The 19,969-nt window shown below is 50.4% G+C and overlaps 6 protein-coding genes across 7 annotated transcripts; 3 read left to right on the top strand and 3 right to left on the bottom strand.

The window, feature by feature from the left end:
- Positions 1–522: 522 nt before the first annotated feature.
- Positions 523–2,196, top strand: LOC108155346 (ferrochelatase, mitochondrial). Its single transcript, XM_017286104.2, has 5 exons — positions 523–652; positions 705–1,092; positions 1,154–1,255; positions 1,320–1,641; positions 1,698–2,196. The coding sequence occupies exons 1-5, from the start codon at positions 616–618 to the stop codon at positions 2,013–2,015; spliced, it is 1,167 nt and encodes a 388-aa protein (XP_017141593.1). The 5' UTR covers positions 523–615; the 3' UTR covers positions 2,016–2,196.
- Positions 2,197–2,791: 595 nt separating this feature from the next.
- On the top strand, positions 2,792–5,979 carry LOC108155345 (solute carrier family 52, riboflavin transporter, member 3-A). Its single transcript, XM_017286103.2, has 2 exons — positions 2,792–3,489; positions 4,442–5,979. The coding sequence occupies exons 1-2, from the start codon at positions 3,377–3,379 to the stop codon at positions 5,793–5,795; spliced, it is 1,467 nt and encodes a 488-aa protein (XP_017141592.1). The 5' UTR covers positions 2,792–3,376; the 3' UTR covers positions 5,796–5,979.
- Positions 5,980–6,186: 207 nt separating this feature from the next.
- Positions 6,187–7,300, bottom strand: LOC108155347. Its single transcript, XM_017286105.2, has 2 exons — positions 7,131–7,300; positions 6,187–7,057 (listed from the first exon to the last, which is right to left on the bottom strand). The coding sequence occupies exons 1-2, from the start codon at positions 7,207–7,209 to the stop codon at positions 6,273–6,275; spliced, it is 864 nt and encodes a 287-aa protein (XP_017141594.1). The 5' UTR covers positions 7,210–7,300; the 3' UTR covers positions 6,187–6,272.
- Positions 7,301–7,684: 384 nt separating this feature from the next.
- LOC108155343 (DDB1- and CUL4-associated factor 5) lies at positions 7,685–13,950 on the top strand. Of its 2 annotated transcripts, XM_017286099.2 has the most exons (8): positions 7,685–7,817; positions 8,580–8,797; positions 8,868–9,051; positions 9,120–9,386; positions 9,446–9,720; positions 9,788–9,918; positions 9,975–10,617; positions 12,731–13,950. In XM_017286099.2, exons 2-8 carry the CDS (start codon positions 8,581–8,583, stop codon positions 13,228–13,230), a joined length of 2,217 nt encoding a protein of 738 aa, XP_017141588.1. In that variant the 5' UTR covers positions 7,685–7,817; position 8,580; the 3' UTR covers positions 13,231–13,950. The 2 variants fall into 2 exon arrangements, with proteins under 2 accessions (XP_017141588.1, XP_017141589.1); XM_017286100.2 differs by lacking the exon at positions 7,685–7,817 and having other exon boundaries at positions 7,882–8,797; positions 12,734–13,950.
- LOC108155344 lies at positions 10,625–12,723 on the bottom strand. The gene is made up of 2 exons (XM_017286102.2): positions 11,805–12,723; positions 10,625–11,742 (listed from the first exon to the last, which is right to left on the bottom strand). The coding sequence occupies exons 1-2, from the start codon at positions 12,494–12,496 to the stop codon at positions 10,635–10,637; spliced, it is 1,800 nt and encodes a 599-aa protein (XP_017141591.1). The 5' UTR covers positions 12,497–12,723; the 3' UTR covers positions 10,625–10,634.
- Positions 13,862–19,922, bottom strand: LOC108155342 (bromodomain adjacent to zinc finger domain protein 1A). Its single transcript, XM_017286097.2, has 5 exons — positions 19,362–19,922; positions 15,233–18,904; positions 14,988–15,166; positions 14,415–14,865; positions 13,862–14,346 (listed from the first exon to the last, which is right to left on the bottom strand). The coding sequence occupies exons 1-5, from the start codon at positions 19,481–19,483 to the stop codon at positions 14,244–14,246; spliced, it is 4,527 nt and encodes a 1,508-aa protein (XP_017141586.1). The 5' UTR covers positions 19,484–19,922; the 3' UTR covers positions 13,862–14,243.
- Between the last annotated feature and the right edge of the window lie 47 nt (positions 19,923–19,969).

The raw sequence follows: 19,969 nt of genomic DNA on the forward strand, positions 1-19,969 counted from the left end.
TTTCGGTTCCGCAAGACCAGATTTATCCAATATTGCTGTGCTTTATCCGTGCATTGTAGTCATCTGGAGCCACAGCGCTCACGAAAAGTACATATCTGCTTGCTTTGAAAAGTAAAATTTGTACTGATTTTATTTGTAAAAAAAATACACTTAAAAGTGTAATCGTAGGGCATGCTCACCTGGTCAAACACTGCCCCGAGCCAAATATACGGCACTTGAATCGATGGAAAATTTTGCTGATCTGAGTACTGTTCACCTGCTTAAATAGAGGCGGGTCAAGTGGGTTAAGTTCCGATTTTCATCGATATTTGTTAGGTATATTTTCAGAAAGAGACGATATATTTCTGACTTTTTGCCTTCACGGTGTATTGGGCAAATGGGGTGGATTCACCCTTGCATGCGTTTCATTTTCTGTGCCGTCTTGCTTGTTGTCCACACCCTCTTTTTTCTTCCATTATGTAGCAAATGTGCAGTAGCCGTGTTGTAGCCATGTAGTAATTTGAGCAAATGTAAAGCACAAAAAGAACAAGAACAACAAAAATAACCAAGAGAACAAGAGTTTTTTCTCTCTTTTCCGGCTGTCATTCAAGTGCAATATTTTAGAAGTAAAAAAGGATGTTTTTGCATAACAGAAACTTGTGCAGGCTGGCCAGTGAGTAGATGCAATTAAGGATCAGACAGTCTCTGATCTATTCCTTTTGCAGCCAATGGCGTTAACTTGGCAGCGAGGGCAAGACACTTCAGCGGTCAGCCGGCTAAGACCGCGGTCCTCATGCTCAATATGGGCGGACCACAGAGCACCGACCAGGTGCACGACTACCTACTGAGAATCATGACTGACCGGGACATGATCCAGCTGCCGGTGCAGAGCAGGCTAGGTCCCTGGATTGCCCAGCGGCGAACGCCGGAGGTGCAAAAAAAGTACAAAGAGATTGGCGGTGGATCGCCCATACTCAAGTGGACGGAGCTGCAAGGCCAGCTGATGTGTGAGCAGCTCGACAAGCTGTCACCGACGACCGCCCCCCACAAGCACTACGTGGGCTTCCGCTACGTCAATCCTCTGACAGAGAACACCCTGGCACAGATCGAGAGGTGGTTTACATAAGAGAAAGTATGATGCGTTTTCTTGGGATTACATTTTGTCATGTTCCAGCGACAAGCCAGAGAGGGTGGTGCTCTTCTCGCAGTATCCACAATACAGCTGCGCCACATCCGGCTCCAGCTTCAATTCCATTTTCACCCACTACCGCAGCAAGTGAGTAGCGAAACCCTTACGGAGCAGGGCGATATGACCAAGAAAAACACCCCTTCTTTGCCAGTGATTTGCCCGCCAACATCAAGTGGAGCATCATCGACCGCTGGGGCACACACCCGCTGCTCATAAAGACCTTTGCCCAGCGCATTCGCGATGAACTGGCCAAATTCGTGCCGACCAAGAGGAACGATGTGGTCATACTTTTCACTGCCCATTCCCTGCCTCTGAAGGCGGTCAGCAGGGGCGATCCTTATCCCTCTGAGATCGGGGCTAGCGTGCACATGGTCATGCAGGAGCTGGGCCAGACCAATCCCTACAGCCTCGCCTGGCAGTCCAAAGTGGGACCACTGCCCTGGCTTGCCCCGGCCACAGATGATGCAATCAAGGTGGGTTCTGGCGTACCAATCAACCACTACGAATATTATTGCTTTCTCTTTTGCAGGGGTATGTCAAGCAAGGCTTGAAGAACTTTATACTCGTGCCCATTGCCTTTGTCAACGAGCATATCGAAACCCTGCACGAGCTGGACATCGAGTACTGCGACGAGTTGGCCAAGGAGGTGGGCGTGGAGGAGATACGCCGTGCCGCCGCCCCCAACGACCATCCGCTGTTCATCGATGCCCTCAGCAACATTGTGGCGGATCACCTGAAGTCCCAGCGGGCCGTCAATCCCAAGTTTCTGATGCGCTGCCCCATGTGCACGAATCCCCGCTGCCGCGAGAGCAAGCGCTGGTATCAGCAGCTCTGCAGCTCCCAATAGGTTTTTCCCACCTGGCATTACATTGATTTCCGGGGAATGGCCTGCGCCGCCGAGTCGTGCCAGGCATTCCAAATGCATAACAATACTATTTTTACATTTCATAGGGTTTAGTTTCTGGGTATTGGAACTTCATTTGGCTTTCATTACGTTTCATTTTCAATAAAGCAAAATAAAAAAGACACTGCACAAAAACAAAACGGGAGGAACGATAACTTCAAAGATCGAGACTTCAGATACCCTTGGAGATTAAACGTGATTATGGTATATGGAGAAGGGTACTCGACACGCACAGGCGAATGCTCCAATAGATAATACCAATTGCAAAATCAACGGGCATTGCGTGCGCTATTGCAACATAATAATACAGTAGGTATTCTTACATATATATTTGACTGCTCCAAACTTCATAAAAAGCCTGCCTACCGCTGTTATAAAAGAAAAGAACGTTTGACCCAACGGCAGCCATTGAGATACATACATATGTAAAAATATATTCATTAGTGGCCTTTTTAAATTATACACTTCCTGTATCAATTCAATGCATAAATCGAACCCCTGCACATGGCTACATCTACTTGGAAAATCCTCTTCACTGTTCACTTAATTGCAAACACGATCAAAAAATGTAAATACTATCGGAAAGGGAATACATTCAACGTATGTGTGTGTCCCCGCTCTCTTTCGTTTTGTGCGCTTGCTCTCTTCGCCACACGTGCGCTGCTTTTTCTGCCGCTCGCTCTTTCTCTTTTTCGACGGCGACAAAACAGCTGTTCGCATAGTCAGACTATTTTATTCTCCACTTTGTTATTTTGTGACGCTTCCATCGAATTGGCTTTGACCGAGTCTGGAAACTCAGTTTTCAAATGGACAAAACAATCCGCCAACGCTGGACGCGCTTCACCCAAGCAGCCAGCATTCAGGACCCTCTGCATTTTGCATCATCCTCATCAGTCTCCTTCTGCCACCACACGCACATTGCGTAACGGAGCCCTGAAATTGGAAAAGACTTGGTCTGCCAAGGGCACAAATTGGAACTTCGACTTTGTATATATATGTATATTCGCGCCAGATCGAATCACAGTCATTAATCAAGAGAAGCGGCCGCAGTTTCTAATTGGGGAAAGCTTTTTCAGACGCTGCCGATCGACAGTTGTGCCGTCGGGTCCAATTAAGCCACGCTTCTTGAAAAGTGCCTCGATTGATTCGATTGTTTGCAGGCAGTGCCGTTTTCGAGCTGCCAAACCCCATTGCATCCCATAGTACAACAGTGGCACACCACAAGCTGAAATCTAATCTGCCCATCGTCACAGGCAGATCATAAACCCATTCATTCGAAGAGTACCAAAAACAAGCCCGAGAGTATGAGCAGCTACCAGAGCAGGTCTGGACTCGGCATTGCCAGCCAGTCCGGGCCAGTCTACGGAGTGATCTCGTCGTTGGACGACCCCAGTGCGGTTCCTTCCGATTTCGCCAGGTAAGCGGACGATTACCTGTAATTTTGTGTACACTCCAAAAACCAGTTTTAAATAAGCTTAAAGCTCAGAGGGCTTTCTCCCGCACTCTCTTTGCATCGGAGTTATGCTAATTTGGGAAGCAACGAGCGCCGTGACGTCGTCGTGGGTCCATGAATGGGTTCCGATTCCAATTTAGATTCTTATCATCCACAGTCAGATACTCGAAAGTACGTGCAGATAGTCCCAGCCTAATTGAATTACCAGATTAGAGGTGGAACGTATGTGACCAATTGCACATCATTGAGTATCTACTCCAATGTGAGATTAGACCCAAAGATATATCCAATCGAAAGTGGGGATTACCTTTGAAGAGGAGGGGAATTTAATAATTATCTTTGGGGTGACTCCGGGTACACTTTGTGGAAGCCAAGTGGAACATCAACCGCGGAAACCATAATCGCTTTAGCGTTCGGTTATCTCTTCTGCAAAGACACGAAAATAATGTACTGCTGATGCCCTGCTGTATTTGATAATGATTTTGTAAAGCTTATCTGAACAATTGGTTGGCATGAAATCGAATGTGGGTTCAGTTTTAAGATATACTACCCCGCGACTACTTAGACATTGTGAGAAGAGGCAAAGGCTTTGTACATGCTCGTATACATACATATGTATGTACATATATGCGTTAAATTCCATTGCAATCAAATATGCCATTTATTGTTATTTATTTGGGCTAGACTTATCGACACACTGTGTCTGTGATTCGACCGCAGTACAAATATGAGACTGTGTTTATTATAGCAAGATATCGCTGTTAACAAAAGACAGACATCGTGGATTAAAACTAAGATCATTTATTCCTAGCGATAATATCTGTGGGATTTCTTAATGAGACTTCATAAAACCTCTATTATCATCTCTACAATGTTGCAAGCACGAACCGAAGTAATCTAATCTCTTTTGTTCCAGATGCGCCGTGGCCGAGCCCAGCGAGAGCGAGCTAAGCGTATTCCTCACCTGGCGGACCATTCACAAGAAGATGGAGCAGAAGTACTGCTCTGTACTTAGGAATCGCAGCCTGATTGTCGATCTACTAGCCATATTTTTTGGCATCGGCACCTGGCTGGGCGTTAATGGAACCTTCATACAACTTCCACTGCTGGTCGACGAGGCCCCCGAGGGCTGGAGTCTGCCTTCTTACCTGAGCGTAATGGTCCAGATTGGCAATCTAGGTCCGCTGCTCTACACGGCCATACAGAAGTACTCACCGCGCAAGCTCAACGATGGCTGGACCATACACGGCGTTCTGCTGGTGGGCGCCATCTCCTGCCTGCTCACGGCCTTCTTCTACAACCGTACGGCTGAGGTGAACGGAGTGGATCACAGCGTGGCCCTTTTGGTGCTGACCATTTTCACGGCCCTGAATGCTTGCACCAGCTCGGTGCTGTTCATGCCGTACATGGGGCGCTTCAAGGAGCAGTACATGGTCACGTACTTCATTGGCGAGGGACTGAGTGGCCTGCTCCCGAGTGTAACAGCCCTTATCCAGGGCATTGGCGAGACATCGCAGTGCGTTTTGGTGAACGTCACGGAGACCGGCCAGGAGATCTTCGAGCAGCAGAAGGTGCCACCGAACTTCGACACCAAGGTCTTCTTCCTCATCCTGTTCGGCCTGATGGTGCTCAGCTACATTGGCTACACGCTGCTCAATGCACTGCCCCTGGCCAGGATGGAGTACGCCAAAGTCACCGTCAGCGATGGCAACAAATACGTGTACGGTGAGGCGGACAATCAGCCGCCTTCGGAAAAGCTGACCCGCGGCCAATACACCTATCTGTTGCTACTGATAGGAGCTATCTCCCTGTTTAGCAACGGGATGTTTGGGAGCATCCAGTCCTACTCGAGTGCCCCCTATGGATCGCGTTCCTATCATCTGGCCGCCACGCTGAGTGTGATCGCCAATCCGGTGGCTTGCTTCATGGCGATGTTCCTGCATTTTACCTCACTGCGCCTCATAACCGTGCTCTCTATCATCGCCGCATTGCTCACCAGCTACGTCTTTACCACGGCCGCTCTGAGTCCATATCCGCCGTTCTATGACCATAGCTTCGGAGGTATCCTAGTCGTCGCTGCCTGGACCCTTCTGGTGGGCATCGTCAGCTACACCAAGCTGGGTATCACCACTGTGATGCGCTCCCAGGGTGGCCAGTCGCTGGTCTGGGTGGGATCCATCACCCAGCTGGGCTCCACCATTGGTGCTGTGTCGATCTTCTTCGCCATCAACTACACGGATATGTTCCAGGCGGCGGAGATGACTTGCTGATGCAAAGCATGGAATGGAATGGACATCCAGGGATGAATCGTGATTTTTACTGTAGTTTAGTGTGATATTTTTCAGATTTGTATTTCTACTTGTATCGTCACAATGAAGACAATAGTATATTAAGTTCCTGAACTTTGAGCCAAAGACTATATGATTACCAACATGTTGAATGAGGCACCAGAAAGCTGTTTTATGGCAGGGCTTTTCGTAATGCTCCGTAGACAGAGGGCGAACGCAGGGTTTCACTTCTCGACCCGCTGCCTACTGAGTCGGATCTCTAAAGCCAGCAACAAAATACACAGTCTTTAGCGAGGTGCCGAAATGACTTACTTTGGGCAAATCGATATGTAGATGCAACATAGTTGTACCCTTTTTTAGGATTTTCTGAATGAAATCAGGAGGAAAACTATTTATTAGAAATATCTTCTCTCGTCGAAATTTTTAAATTTAGACATCAGATTTATCATATCATTAAACTTAGCCTCTAGTACTATCGGCTTGATCGGCTTCGCTGTCGATATCGCCCTCATAACCAGACTGGGTGCGCGACCGCCCATTTGTCGCCGGCTTCATCTCCTCGACGGAAGCCTCTGTCGCTGGATCGCGGGTGCTGAAGCAGTCCTCGAAGTACTTGGACGTATCCTTGCCATCCCCCAGCGCCTTGTTGAACGCCTCGATCTTGTCGCGAAGGCTGGGACTGACGCTGCTAGTGGGACTCACGCTGTTGCTGGGCGATAGCTTTTTTGCCTGCGGAGTGGGAGGCGCGTACTGAGTGGGGGCGGCGGATGCGGCGGGCACAGCAGATGCGACGGATGCGCTGAATGGGGCGGACGGGGCGGTACCACCGCTGCCGACCATATTTTCCAAGAAACTTTGCACCTTCTCAAACTTCTCCTTGGCACTCTTGAAAGTTATCAGGCAATCGCGAAGCAAGTCATCGTCGTTGAGCGTTTTAAACTCGAGAAATAGGCTACGGATCTCGGTCGTATCAATGGACTGCTTGTCCAACCCCAAATTCGTTGTGTTGGCAGTACCGATCGTCTCGAAGCTCCTGATTAGGTTCTTTATTTTGGGGGTGTTGGTGTTGGTGGTTATCGCCAGATGCATGCCATCGCTCACATCGGACAATTCCTTGAGTAGCTTCACCGACTCCTGGATGTCCTGGTTGTTTCTCTGGACGCACTGACTGAGCCGATCACGGAGACTGCGCATGTACTCGCCACTCGACATATACTCGTTATCGAGTGTATTCCCTAGTAAATCTGTAGTGTAGAGTAGGGTAGCAAAGGATGTCTGGTAAGTCTCTGTTAATTTTGCAGCGAGTAAATTCCTTACCAGGAACTACATTTTCCTCGGCCTTCAAGCGACTAGTCACCTCTGACTGGTGTTTGATTTTTGGTTGTTGACTATCCATTGTATCCTTAAAAATAATTTAACCAAAATCAAAAAAAAGATCTACGAATTTTATAGATGTATATCCTACTGAAATTTGGTTATAACTGAAGATGTCATAGCTCGTTTTGGAAGTGTAGTGTACGCTTTTCACAAAGGTTACTTTATGACATCATCTTTTTTAGCAGAACAATTTTTAGTTAGCAGTTTTTTTTTTTTGTTTAGTTTTCAACTGTACCATTTAACAAACTACCGATGCGAATAGCTTATAGCTTTTGTATTTTATACAAAAAATATCGAAATATATATATAAAAATATCGCATATTCAATTAATGCTGCCCAATGACATCGTTCGGAGCAAAAAGTATAGCTCGCAATACTGCGGCAAATGTTTTGGTCAACTAGTATTACTACTGTACTATTCTTGATGACAGATATTTAAAACACAGAGGAGCTCATGAAATAAACAAATCCAAAGCTTGGAACATCTATATATACAGGATTGTATTGTCTCAGGATTCAACCTGAAGAGTGAACCTTTTCATACCTTTTTGTAGACCTCCTCCGAACACTAGTTGCATACATTTTTAAAAAGAAACAGCGTGACAAAGAAAGGAACGGACACAAGAGTGAGAACAGAACCTTTAGTACCCTTTTAGTGGTCTTCCCACTGTAGTTCCATCAATAACAGGCCGAGAGAGAGCGAGTGAGTGCAACAGTTGTATGGAAACTCGACCAATTCACAAGTGAACGCATCGAAAATTGTGAGCACTTTGCAACCACCCTCGACCCACTGTCGCTGGCTGAGCGAACAGCTGGTTTCTTCGCCTCGGCTTGTATACTTTATGTTTTCATTTTGATTAGGGCAATGGCAATATATTCCGATGATTAAAACCAGTCGCGGCGAGTCGGGAGTCTTTGCGTTGTTGTCGTGTTGTTGCTGAAAATATCTATCCAGCCGGAAAATATTATTGCTTCCAACTGGAGGAATTATTGAGGAATTGAAATCCAATCGCCGACGAATGTTAGAGCGAACAAATAACAAACTTTTCCTGGGATTCAAAGTCCCGACCTACCCCCCACCACTGGCCAGCCAGCAGCCTCGAATTTCCCCTCAGAAAGTTACTGTTTCTGGCATGAAAAAAAGTGTCGAATATAGAGAAATAGCGAATATGTCGAAGCTGAACCAGAACGAGAACATCTGCTGCTGCCACAGCCTGGAGACACATTAGGTGTGGGTGTCCGTCTCTCTGTGCCCGTGCCCGTGCCTGTGCCTGTGCCTGTTCCGAGTGTCGCTCTCTCTCTCTCTCTCTCTCTCTGACTCTCTGCTCCGTCTCTGAGTCTCTTGTTGTGAAGTGAAAAGTTTAGTTGGTTACTGAAACAATTTCTAGGATGAACTACACCCGAGGCAGTCGCTCTGTGGAGTGCCTCAATCTGAATCTGGGCCTGGGACTACGCGAGAGCGATCTGCTGTCTGGCCAACTGTCGGCGGGCATTTTCCGGCAGCGCCTCAGTGCAGCAGAGAATCTCTACCAGCGCAACCTGACCGGCCACTATGGGTGTGTCAATGCCTTGGAATTTAGCAACGGTGGACAGTTCCTCGCCTCAGGTCAGTGCGGATCAACACCTGTTGCTGTGAAGGAACCCAACCCTCTACATCTGCATCATATCTTTATTAGGTGGGGACGACAAGCGGGTGCTGCTGTGGAACATCGACCAGGAGGTGATGTCCGAAATGGGACGGCCGCAGGTCATGAACGAGACGCACACCAGCAACATCTTCTGCCTGGGCTTCGACACCCTCAATGCACATGTGTTTTCCGGTGGCAACGATGACCTGGTCATTCAACATGACCTTGCCACGTAAGTTGAGGCTCAGTCATCCCAGCTGGAACGTTGTTTATCTCATCGCTCTTTTCTTACCTTTACAGCGGCAAGCTCTTGAATTACTTTTCACATGGAGGACCCGTCTATGGGCTGAGCGTGGACCGGACCAGCGTCCATCTGTTTAGCGTGGCCACTGAGAGCGGCGAGGTCCTGTTCTATGACCTGCGTGTGGGTAACTACGAGCCCCTGACTGTGGCCAAATTCCGTTCCCCGTTTAATGCCGTCGAGTTTCATCCGCTGAATGGCAACTTCCTGGCCACGGCCAATGCCAAGCGCGGCGCCATGCTCTGGGATCTGAGGCATCATAATCAGTGAGTCCGATCGACAGCTTGCATGATTTGGGATCTCACTTTATCGAACATCTTTGCAGACCCCTTTGCCAGTTCAACTATATCCCGGAATCGCCCAGCTGCATGAGTGTGCGTTTCAATTGCAGTGGCAGCCTCCTGCTCACCTTGCACCGTCGACTGCCACCTATATTGTTCAGTCCCAACTCGCCGGAGCCTTTGGGGACCTTCTACCATGACGAGTACTTTAACTCGTGCACCATGAAGAGCTGCACCTTTGCAGGCCCGCAGGATGAGATGGTTGTGTCCGGCTCGGATAACTTTAACATGTTCATTTGGCGGATGGATGGTGTGGATTGTAAGTTTCAACAAGGGGGGGATGGGATGAATCTATAAAGAACAATCGCTCATACTCTACCCTGTAGTGGAGGAAAAGAATCAATGGATTGACACGCCCCCCATTATCCTGACCGGCCATCGTTCTGTGGTCAATCAGGTGCGCTTCAATCGACAGCGCTGCCTGCTGGCCTCTTCTGGTGTGGAGAAGATCATTAAGGTTCGTTTGATAGATACATTTTTCCCCATTGTAATCCGCACTCCCTCCTCCTGCAGTTATGGAGCCCTTTTGAACAGCATGGCTGGGAGGGATCGCTGATGTATCCGCCAGCCAAGCCCTACTGCAACCGCACCCTGCACAACAACACCACGGAGCATATTATACAGGACTTTAGCTCCTGCGACACTGACGAGGACCAGGCGATGCTGGCCTTCTTCGATACTTTGGTGCAACGGGAGCTGGAATCCTGGAACACCAATGGCAATCATACGAGCAGTGACAGCACCTCCTCTAGCACATCCTCAGAGCGCAGCGAGGCTGGGGCCAGCTCGGCATCGGAGGAAGAGCCCACCGATGATGAGGACGATACCCCCAACGTCAGCGAGCTCTCCTGGCAGACGCATCCCAATCGCATCTTCTATCTGATCGCCAAGAAGCGTCGCGCTCTTTTGCAAATGGCTGTAAAGGGCACTGGGGGACAGCAGCGCAGTGTGGAAGAGCTGCTGGCACGACTCAATGGGGAGCAGAAGCAGGCGGCCACCGCGGCCCGCATCAGCGACTGGCTGGTCGAGACACATCGCCTGTTTGCGGACGATGAGATGCCCACCACTTCCGCCGAGGCTGCAGCCCGCGAGCAGCGTCGTCGCGTCTTCGATCAGCTCTCCCGTAGTCCCCGCAAGCCGCCTGTACTCAAAATAGGTGAGTCAGATTCCTCTTTATTTTCCCTTTTTATGACCGAAAAACAGTTCGACGAGACAGACGGAGCCGGCCAGAAGGCAGCCAATGGTGAGGGAATAGAAGGCCAGCTGCACGTCCGAGAGGGTGAGCACCTTCCACCGTCCCACGTCCAGCTGGGCCAGATAGTCGGGGAATCGCTGGATGCTCCACTTGGCCCGCTCTTTCATCTCTCCCGTCCAGAGCTGAATGAGGCCACCGGCCACAAGGTGCAGCACCACGTGATTGAGCTCCTCTAGGTATGGCGATGGCCGAGGCAGGATGTAGCCTATGTGGTAGGTCTTGGGGCATTCGGGTATCTTGTGCACCTTCTTGGTCATCACATACCGGATGTCGTTCAGCTGCAGGCTGGCGGAGCGCGTGACTCCGGCGAATTTGCCCTGCCTCGAAACCATCTCGATGAGACGCTCCTCGCCCTCGGCCACCAGCATCATCTTGGCGTTCAGCCGTCGATACACCGCCGAATCGTGGCCGTAGAAGAGGTCATCCTTGAAGGCCGGATGCTTGATATAGATGGGCTTTCCGGACTCGTCCAATTCCGCCAAGGTATTGAGATCCCGGTAGTAGAGCGGTCGGATGTAGACCGTGGCCAGGCTGGACTCCAGCAGGGCTCCAAAGATGACGCTCACCAGGCACAGCGACGCCACAAATATGCGCTCCGATTGGAAGGGCGGAAAGCGACCAATATTCACCCGCACCCAGACCACCCATGTGTCGATGAAGATCCTTAGGGCGCAGCTCCAACTGCTGACCTTTCTTCCCCTGGACTTTTGGGCATCAAAAATCCTTGGGATTCCCAGGCCCCTATTCAGAGCCCTGAGGCAAAGCCAGCAAAGGGTTCCAAAGAAACCCACCATCAGGAAGCACAGCCAGACATCCACATGGACGGCGAACAGGGGCATAATCGACTGTGGAATGCGCTGGGCCTTCTGCACATACAGACACAGATCGTCCATGTAGACGGCGGCACTGAACTGAATGTCCGTGGAGAGGTAGTCCTTGATGAAGAAGCCCGCAAAGATGATGTCCACCTCGCGGCGATGGGCACGACCCACGCCACCGCTGTAGGAGCCATCCGACCGGCGGCCACTGCAAGAAGGAGAACATTTGAATAGGGTTTTAGTTGAAGCAAACACCTTTGAGGGACTCACCCAAAGAACTCATCGTCTGGCCAGATGTAGTCCGGGGTAAAGTTCAGCTGCTTGGCCACCGTTTTGGCCAGCTTGGCGTCGGCACCCGTGATGCTCAGGATCTTTTTGTTTGCGCCATCGCCAATTACAGCAGAGTAGACCGAATCAAAGATGTAGATTCTCAGGGGATAGCCGTTGAGATTCTGGTAGATTTGCGTGTAAGCCTGTGTCCCATCCACCAATACGATGCTCTGGTTAAAAGGATTATGAAGAAGCAGACGACCTCTGTCCAGCTGGATGTAGTAGATCTGACTGTGGTTGTGATGCTGCCAAACCTCCGCCATAAACTGCAACAACTGTGGATCCTCCGCTGGTGCACTGCTCTCCAGGGCCAGTATGTAGAAGCCGCCTCTGGGGGTTAGTTGGGGAAAAGCCTCCTGCAGTTGCTCCAAACCGGCAAAGAGGAGCACGTGATGGGGTAATGCGCTGTCCAGCTCCAATGTCCGGCTGATACTCATCGAGTATTTGCCCTGCCTCAGGAGAAACTGCACAAAATCGTGATCTCCATCCTTCGAACTTCGCAAGTGCAGCTCCACGCCGCCCTTCAACTGGCTGAGAACGGGCACCAGCACTTGCCTGTAGCTGATATTATTGGCTTGACCAATTGTTACTCCCACTAGGGTCAACATAATTAGCTGCAGAGTCGTCGACATTGTCCGTGTAACTGAGAGTCGCTGGGATTGCGCGGCTAACAATAGTTACAATACACAGGCCAGGTCGCGGCGGCCACTTGTTTGCTTAGTGTCAGGATTTGGTGTGACAGCTCGAGGCGGACTGCTGCTACCCACAATTATTGGCAAGTGTCTGGGGGTTGTGTTTACACTTGGGCTCCCGTTGCCAATGACTTGTCCATTTTCCATTTATGTTTTATTTGCTCTCTCCTTCAGCAGATACGCTGCAAATGGAGCAGATGGAGCGCAAAAGGAAGTTGATTCGTGAGCGCTTTGCCGCCAGAAAGCGGCCCCGCCCCGCCGCACGGCCACGTTCCAGCGATCTGGAAAATGACAGCATCGAAGGATTAGAGGAGGACTCCAACGATTCGTCTGAAGAGGACGAGGAGAATGCCGAATCTGAGGATAACAATAATAATAATGGCACCGATGGCATTAACGAAGCTACGGCTGTGGCTGTAGCTGTGGCTGTTGATGATGACACTGATGACTCATCGTCCACGTCCATGACCTCCATGGAGGCCCAAATTTCGCAGGCTCCCAGCACATCCAGCTCGTATCCGTTCCTCGTGGAAACCGAGGCCAATAACAACAACCAAATGGCTTCGAACAACAACCACAAGCCACCTGCCGCTGCCAATGGATCGACTGTGGATATGTGCAACACGGAGTCATCAACCGCCTCCGCCTCCGCATCCTCGTCCACATCGAACTGAGATCGATCGTATAACTAAACTTAAGTTACACTACATGTAAATTTAAATTATCTTTTGTCTTCAGAAGAAGGGTACAGGCGAGGGGCCATGGGGCCATGGGGGTTCCTTCGATATCTATTGTATAACCATGATCTGGGGTGATCTCCAAAACTCACACAAATTGAATATTTTTCGTTTTGCAAAAGAAATCTGAATAGCTTTCTGAGAAAGTATTATCTATTATCATTATTAAAACATAAAAACCACAACTTGTATTCCTTTTTTAAGAAACTGGAAAAGAACTCGAGAGTTTTTTTCCAAATGAAATGCAAATTCTGAAACATTTTGTAACTGGATTTTTTTTGTTAGGTATATATAATATATATGTAGCATAAGTATAATCGAGAAGAAAATATACAAATTTAAACTTGTTAAATGTGATTTAAGACTAAACTATTTAAGAAACCGAACATCAAACGGAACTTAAATTGGAAATTGAACCCAACAAAATGCATAATTCAACAAGAAAACAATGAAATGAAGTTTCTGGTTCAGTTCGGAATGAAAAATCAATAGATATATCCCAGTACTGGTAGGAGTTACCATAATTCTAACACGATACATTAGGAAAGACCTTTAAGATATGTACGGCTTTAGTTTTTTGTTATTCTTCATTTATTGATTGTGGAACCGTGTAATTTACGAATAAACTAGAATACAAATTGTCTCAGAAAACAAAAACGAAAAAAAAAAAAAAAACAAACCAAAAATCTCTTAGCATGTGTGCATCTTGTGTGAAAGTGGGGGCTATACCATAGTCTTAGATCAACGTAAATGCGTATATTAAACATAGGACATATGTGCTATTATCTACACTAAGGACTGCAGTAAGTTTTGTCCGTGCTTAAGCCTAGAATGTCGCAGAGATATCGTATAAACTACTGAATGTGCTATGGTATATTTAGTTGTGTGTATGCCTGAAGTGTAAGCTAAAAAGAATAATGTACACGATCGCTAGGGGAGATCGGAGATGCTCAGCAAATGGCCACTCCTTCGTCATTCATGTCACTGGGCCTAAAGGGCAGCTGCATGTCCCTGCATCGTTCAATTACGAACTTCTCCAGCTGACAGCCAGCACTGTAAGGAAGGAGGGGGAGGGGTGGCTTCAAAACAGGTTCAAGGTTCGTTCCAAGAAACACACTTACTCGTATATCTCATTGCCTTCTACATTGTAGAGATCGCAGTTACGAAACACCAACTGTATGTCACTGAGTACCTCCTCGTTCAGCTGATAGGCGCCCATGTTCAGCTTGGACTTGACCTTGGACAAGTCCATCGGCGTTTTGATAATCTGATGGTAGTCGGGCACCTCCGATGTCAACACTGGCCGCAGGAAGGGCCAAGAGGCCTTGTGCTTCATGATCTGCTCCAGCAGATCGTACAAGGCGGCGCTGTTCAACGGCAGATTGTCATTCATTCGACGACCGCTTCGGCGATGATGGTTATTGTTGTTGGTGCTGCTATTGTTGTTGTTGTTGTTCGAGCCGCTGTGGCGGGCGGATTTGTCCAGCGAGATGCGCAGAGAGTTGCGAGAGGAGCGCGAGCGTTTGGCTGGAGGTTCAACCCGATCATCATCATCGTCGTCGTGGCCATTTACTGTGGAAAAAGATCGGAGGGTTTCTTTCTTAGCTTCTTTATTTATACATACAGATTCGGGTCGCCCCGGATCACTAAAAACCGTCAACAAGAGTGAGCGAGTGGCTCTGGTCTATACGTACCATGACTATTTCGGCGTCTCGGTCGTTGCGTCTCCGATGTCTTGCACTTCTTGCAGACGAAATCCGCTCGCGGCTGTCGCTTTAATTGGGCACAATCCAGATGATAGTAGAGGCTGCAGCGGACACAGCGTATCTCGCTGCCGTCGTAGAAGCACACCTGGCACACTTTGTCATCGTCGCTGTTTGGAAAAACATCCGTCAAATTAAAATGTATCCAGTTTTTGTCGAGGAGTTTGGAGACTTACGATTCTTCGCCTTCTTCATTTTCGTTCTCTTCCACGTCCTCATCCTCGCCAGTTTTGGTTACCACGGAACCCTCATCGCCAACTTCACTGCCCAAGGGTTCGCTCTCCTCCGTCGCCTCATCACCGTCGTCATCATGGTCAACGATAGCTACTTCAATTTCTTTGGATGCTAGTCGCTTCTTCTTGCTGGGACGCCCTCGGGGACGACGAGAGGGGCGCTCATTGAGCTTGTTGGTGGAGGAATGGGTAGACGTTTCGCTTTTACCGTCTGTGCCATCCTCTTCCTCCTCCTCCTGCTCCTCTGTCTCCTCCTCGTCCTCCTCCTCGGTATCATCTTCATCCTCCTCTTCCACAATGAACTTGCGCTTCCTCTGGGCCGCCGTCTTCTTCTCCTTCTCGTCGTTGGCGTTCTTCAGGCCCAGATTCTTGACGCATTCGTTGCAATACCAATGGCCCTTGGGCACGGACCGCATCTTGGGCTTCATGCAGAACATGTGTGTGCCGCCATTGCACTCGTCGCAGAGGAGCATCTTGTCGGGATCGCTGCCACGCCGACAGACCTTGCACAGGGACTTGTTCGTCGATCGTATCCACTGGATGCAGTCGTGCAGCATGTTGAAGTGCAGAAAGAGCTGCGCATAGCTGGTGCTCTCCATTAGGGACACCTCCCACTGATGCAGTCGGGCCTCGCACTCCTGCTTCAGGGCATCCTGCTTGGGATCCCACTTCTTCATGCCGTAGGGCGGTTTCAGGAACCGCCGGCCAATGGCCTGCTCCACCTGCAGCAGGGCACCGGCCATGTTTCGTACCTTAGCTTGCAAGGACTCCATCTCCGCCTCCGACTGCGGCTCTAGCCCCTCCTCGTCGGCACTCTCCACAGACTCATCCGCGTTCGATGCGGGGCCCAGATACTGTCCCGGATCCCGATACGGCTGCGTGGCGTACTTGCCCAGGGGCACGGCGCTCTTCTCCTCGTCCTCGTAGTCCTCGTGCGATTCGTGGTCCGAGCCGGCAGCCGCCAGATCCTCCAGCTTGCCACCGGGACCCCACTGCAGCTTGATCTGTGGATCATAGTTGCCCTTCAGAAGATCGTTGCGCCACTTCTCCATGTCCTTCACCTTCAACCGCCCCAAGTCCCCCGTGTAGATGTCCCTCTCGAACTGCAGGATGCGATCCACCAGATGCAGCTGCATCACCTCATTGAGATTTGTGTCCTCAGGCAGTCCAAAGTTGGCCTCACAGTACTTCCGCGTCTCCGAGTGCATGGCGCTGAGGAATTTATTGCGCTGCTGGTCGCTCTCCAGCGTGAGCATCTCCGCGGGACAGGTGCTCACATGCTGCTTGATGAGCGTGCGCAGGCCACTGATCTCCTCGAGGAGACCAGACTCACGATGCCCCAGAGGATTGAGACTCTTGAGGAGCTCGTCGATGTCCTCGGCCTTGTAGATGTACGACCAGCGTTGGCGCTGTTCGTGATCGTGGACAATGCAGTTGCGTCGGTCCCCGCTGCACATCATCAGCTCGTGCTGGGTGGGATCCTCGAGGGGCTCCACCTCCGCCACCTCCATGGGCTCTGCGTCGCCATTGATGCGGTGCTCCTGGTTCTCTTTGTTCTCCAGCGACTGCTTGGCCCGTTTGCGCGACTTTTCCTCGCCGTACAGCTTCAGCAGATAGATGCGCAACTCCCTGCGGTTCTTCGGCAGCTGTGCCTGGTTGCTTATCTCCGACTGGGGCTTGTTCAGGGGCGGCTGATCCAGACAGGTGTCCAGATTGTCGGGCGAATGCTCCACAAATATGCCAGGCATGGACTCCAGCACATAGTACTTTCGATAGCAGCGATCCATCCCGAGGAATACCAGGAAATTGAACAGCTGCGAGTGCAGGGCGAGGACCTGCGCCTCGTGCTTGCGATGCTGAGTGTCGGACTTGGCGTGCAGCTCCGCTATGCCCTTGTTTAGCTTCTCGAGCAGCGACTGCATCTTGGCGGGATCGTTCTTCAACTCCTCCGCGCTGCACGCCAGATGATGCTCGTGCGTCAGCTTGCGTTTGCTCATCTCGAGGGCGGCCAGGCGTCGATTCTCCAGCTGGATGAGGGTTCGCAGCTCCACCTTGGCCTTGTACGTCTGCTCCATACGCTCCTCGATCAGATTGATGGTCCCGGAGTACGTGAGGATCTGGGACATGAGGCAGCGTATAACGCGCATGATGTCGCTGAAGCTCAGCTGATATACCGGCGAGTTCTTGAGGCTGCGCAGGATGTGCGGATGCTGGAGGCGCAACTCCAGGCCGGGATCTTCGCGCGAGGCGTAGCCATTGCGGTACATGATCCGCCACTTCTCGGCCTTCTCGTTGACAATGGCCCCGGAGCTGAGCAGATGCAGGCGCAGCACCTCGCTCAGCGTCAGAGCATCCAGCGGCAGTTCGTTGATCTTGAAGGAGAAGTGTCGCTTGGAGTAGTAGTGGCTGCGAGAGGCTTGGCTCATGCTGATGTACGGCTCACTGGGCGCCGTGTAGCGTCCGAGCATGTAGCTGACCGCGCAGTCATCCTCCTCCTCCTTCTGCAGATCGAAGACGGTGCCCAGCAGCACCAGGATTATGTCCGATAGTGGGCCAGCCACCTCGCGGGCACTTAGAGCTCGCGTCATCTCATAGAAGCTGAGATTCTGTCGGAACACCTCCACCCCCGACAGCAGCCCCGCATATGTGTGCATGAACTCGCGCATCATGAAGGCATCGCCCAGTAGCTTCTCCGGCAGCAGCGTCACAATCGGCTTGTAGCGTGGCAGCACCCGCTGATCGCAGCGCTCAAGGTCGTCCGTCTTTGTCAGCAGACTGTTGCACTCGGACTCCACGCGCTCCATCAGCTGGGCCTTCTTCTCGGCCTTCTCGCGCTCCAGGACGGCCAGCTTGGCCGCCTTCTCCAGGCGCGCACGCTCCATTTCCTCGGCCAGCAGCTTGGCCTTCTCCTTGGCCTTGGCGACCGACTCCTCGGACACGTCCGACACAATGTACTTGTTCAGGGTGGACTGCTTCTTGGAGGATGTCTCTTTGGCCTCGGGTCGCCTTATCTTCGACGGCGAGTAGCGGGGCATTTTGCCAATGAAGATGCTCGCAAAGCTGATGCCCGCATCCGTCACGTACTGTTTGTAGGCCTCGGGCTTCGGGCGAAGGATACCGTCGACGCGGGTGACATTGTTCTTGATGAACATCCCAAGGTTCTCCATGTTGAACTCCAATCGCTTGCGTCGTATATGATCGAAGGGCACAGAGATCTCTGTGCTGGCATCGCCCTTGACCGCCTTCAGCCGGTACTGCAGGGCATCCGTGTCCTCGTATATCTCGGTGCTGGGCACGGGCTTGGCCTTGCCGGGCGTTATTGCCACCACCACATAGAAGATGTTCTTCTTGGTGACCACGGTCACCTCCTCGTTAATGAAGTAGCGTTTGCGCAGGAATTTGGCCACCATCAGGTTGAGGGTCTTCATCGCCGACTGGCGGGCATGCTCCACCACCAGGAGGACGGGCGCTCGCAGGCTCTGTTTGAACTGTTCCATCTTCTTGCGGGCGGCGCGCTCGCTCTTCAGGGCCTCCTCGTAGGTGAGGTTCTCGCGGCCGGTGGCCTCGCACTGCCACACCGTCGAGTTGATGGCCATCACGTGTCGGAAGTAGTTTCTGTTTCAATTATATTAGACGATCAGTATGGGAATCATATGAGTATGTACTACTATATATGTATATTTTCAAATAAGATTTAAACGCGCGCCTATTTTTCGGGAAAGGTGGCAGCGCTGCGTCAAACAGCTGGGACAGGCGGCAGCTGAGAATTGGCTTCGCGCGCTTTACGCCCGCCACCGACAGCGTTGTTTGTGCCCCGCGGACCCAGGACCAGACACCCATACATCCACACATACATACTCGTACATTATGGATGTGTGTGTGTGTGTTCGCTTTGCGCTGTTCGTATATCGGTCGGTCGGTTGCATGCGTTCCATTCCCAGCGTCGCTTTGTTGTATACTTCAGCGCACTCCTCGCTTTGCACCAGGCAGCCTGACAGCCAGGCAGGGAACGGTGTCATGATGATGCCCTGAAAGGACCTGGACATGGGTGTGGGCATGGGGAGGTACTTACTCGTAGTCGCGGAAAATGCGATTGGTGATGTAGCAGCAGAAGACCCAGTCGTTATCGTGGAATGTATCACTCTTGTCCTCCATTTGATTCAGATCGAAGCCTTCTCGCTTGCAAATCGGCATATTTGTGTGTTTTATTTAATTGCAACAATTTTTTTTAAACAAATTTCCTCTGTATTTCTCATACACAAAGTCAGCCGCGCGCGTATCACTTTTTGGGCTGCTGGCTGGGCAGTAAAGAAAAGCGGAGACTGCGAAATAAATGTGCCACAGCCAGACGGCACACAATCTTCACAAAAGGCGCCCAATTTTTTTCTCGTTTTCGCAAGGCTGCCGTTTGTTAGCGTATTTTCAGCGATTTGCGCGCCGCGATCCAATCCACATTTATAAAAAGCCGACGCACCAAAAGATCTAGCCAATTTCTATGATATTTTCTGTGGGTTTCATCAGCATCTACACTTTAAAATTAGTTTCTTTTTAACGCACAAATTCTTTTCACGCGCGCCTTGCAAGTCGTCTAATTTCTTTTACTTTGCTTTGCCATACAAACAATGTTACCGCACCCCTCCAGACACGAAAATACCACAAGAGGAACAGCCAGAAGAAGAA

The sequence above is a fragment of the Drosophila miranda genome, chromosome 2 (assembly GCF_003369915.1).
Source record: "Drosophila miranda strain MSH22 chromosome 2, D.miranda_PacBio2.1, whole genome shotgun sequence".
Classification (NCBI taxonomy): domain Eukaryota; kingdom Metazoa; phylum Arthropoda; class Insecta; order Diptera; family Drosophilidae; genus Drosophila; species Drosophila miranda.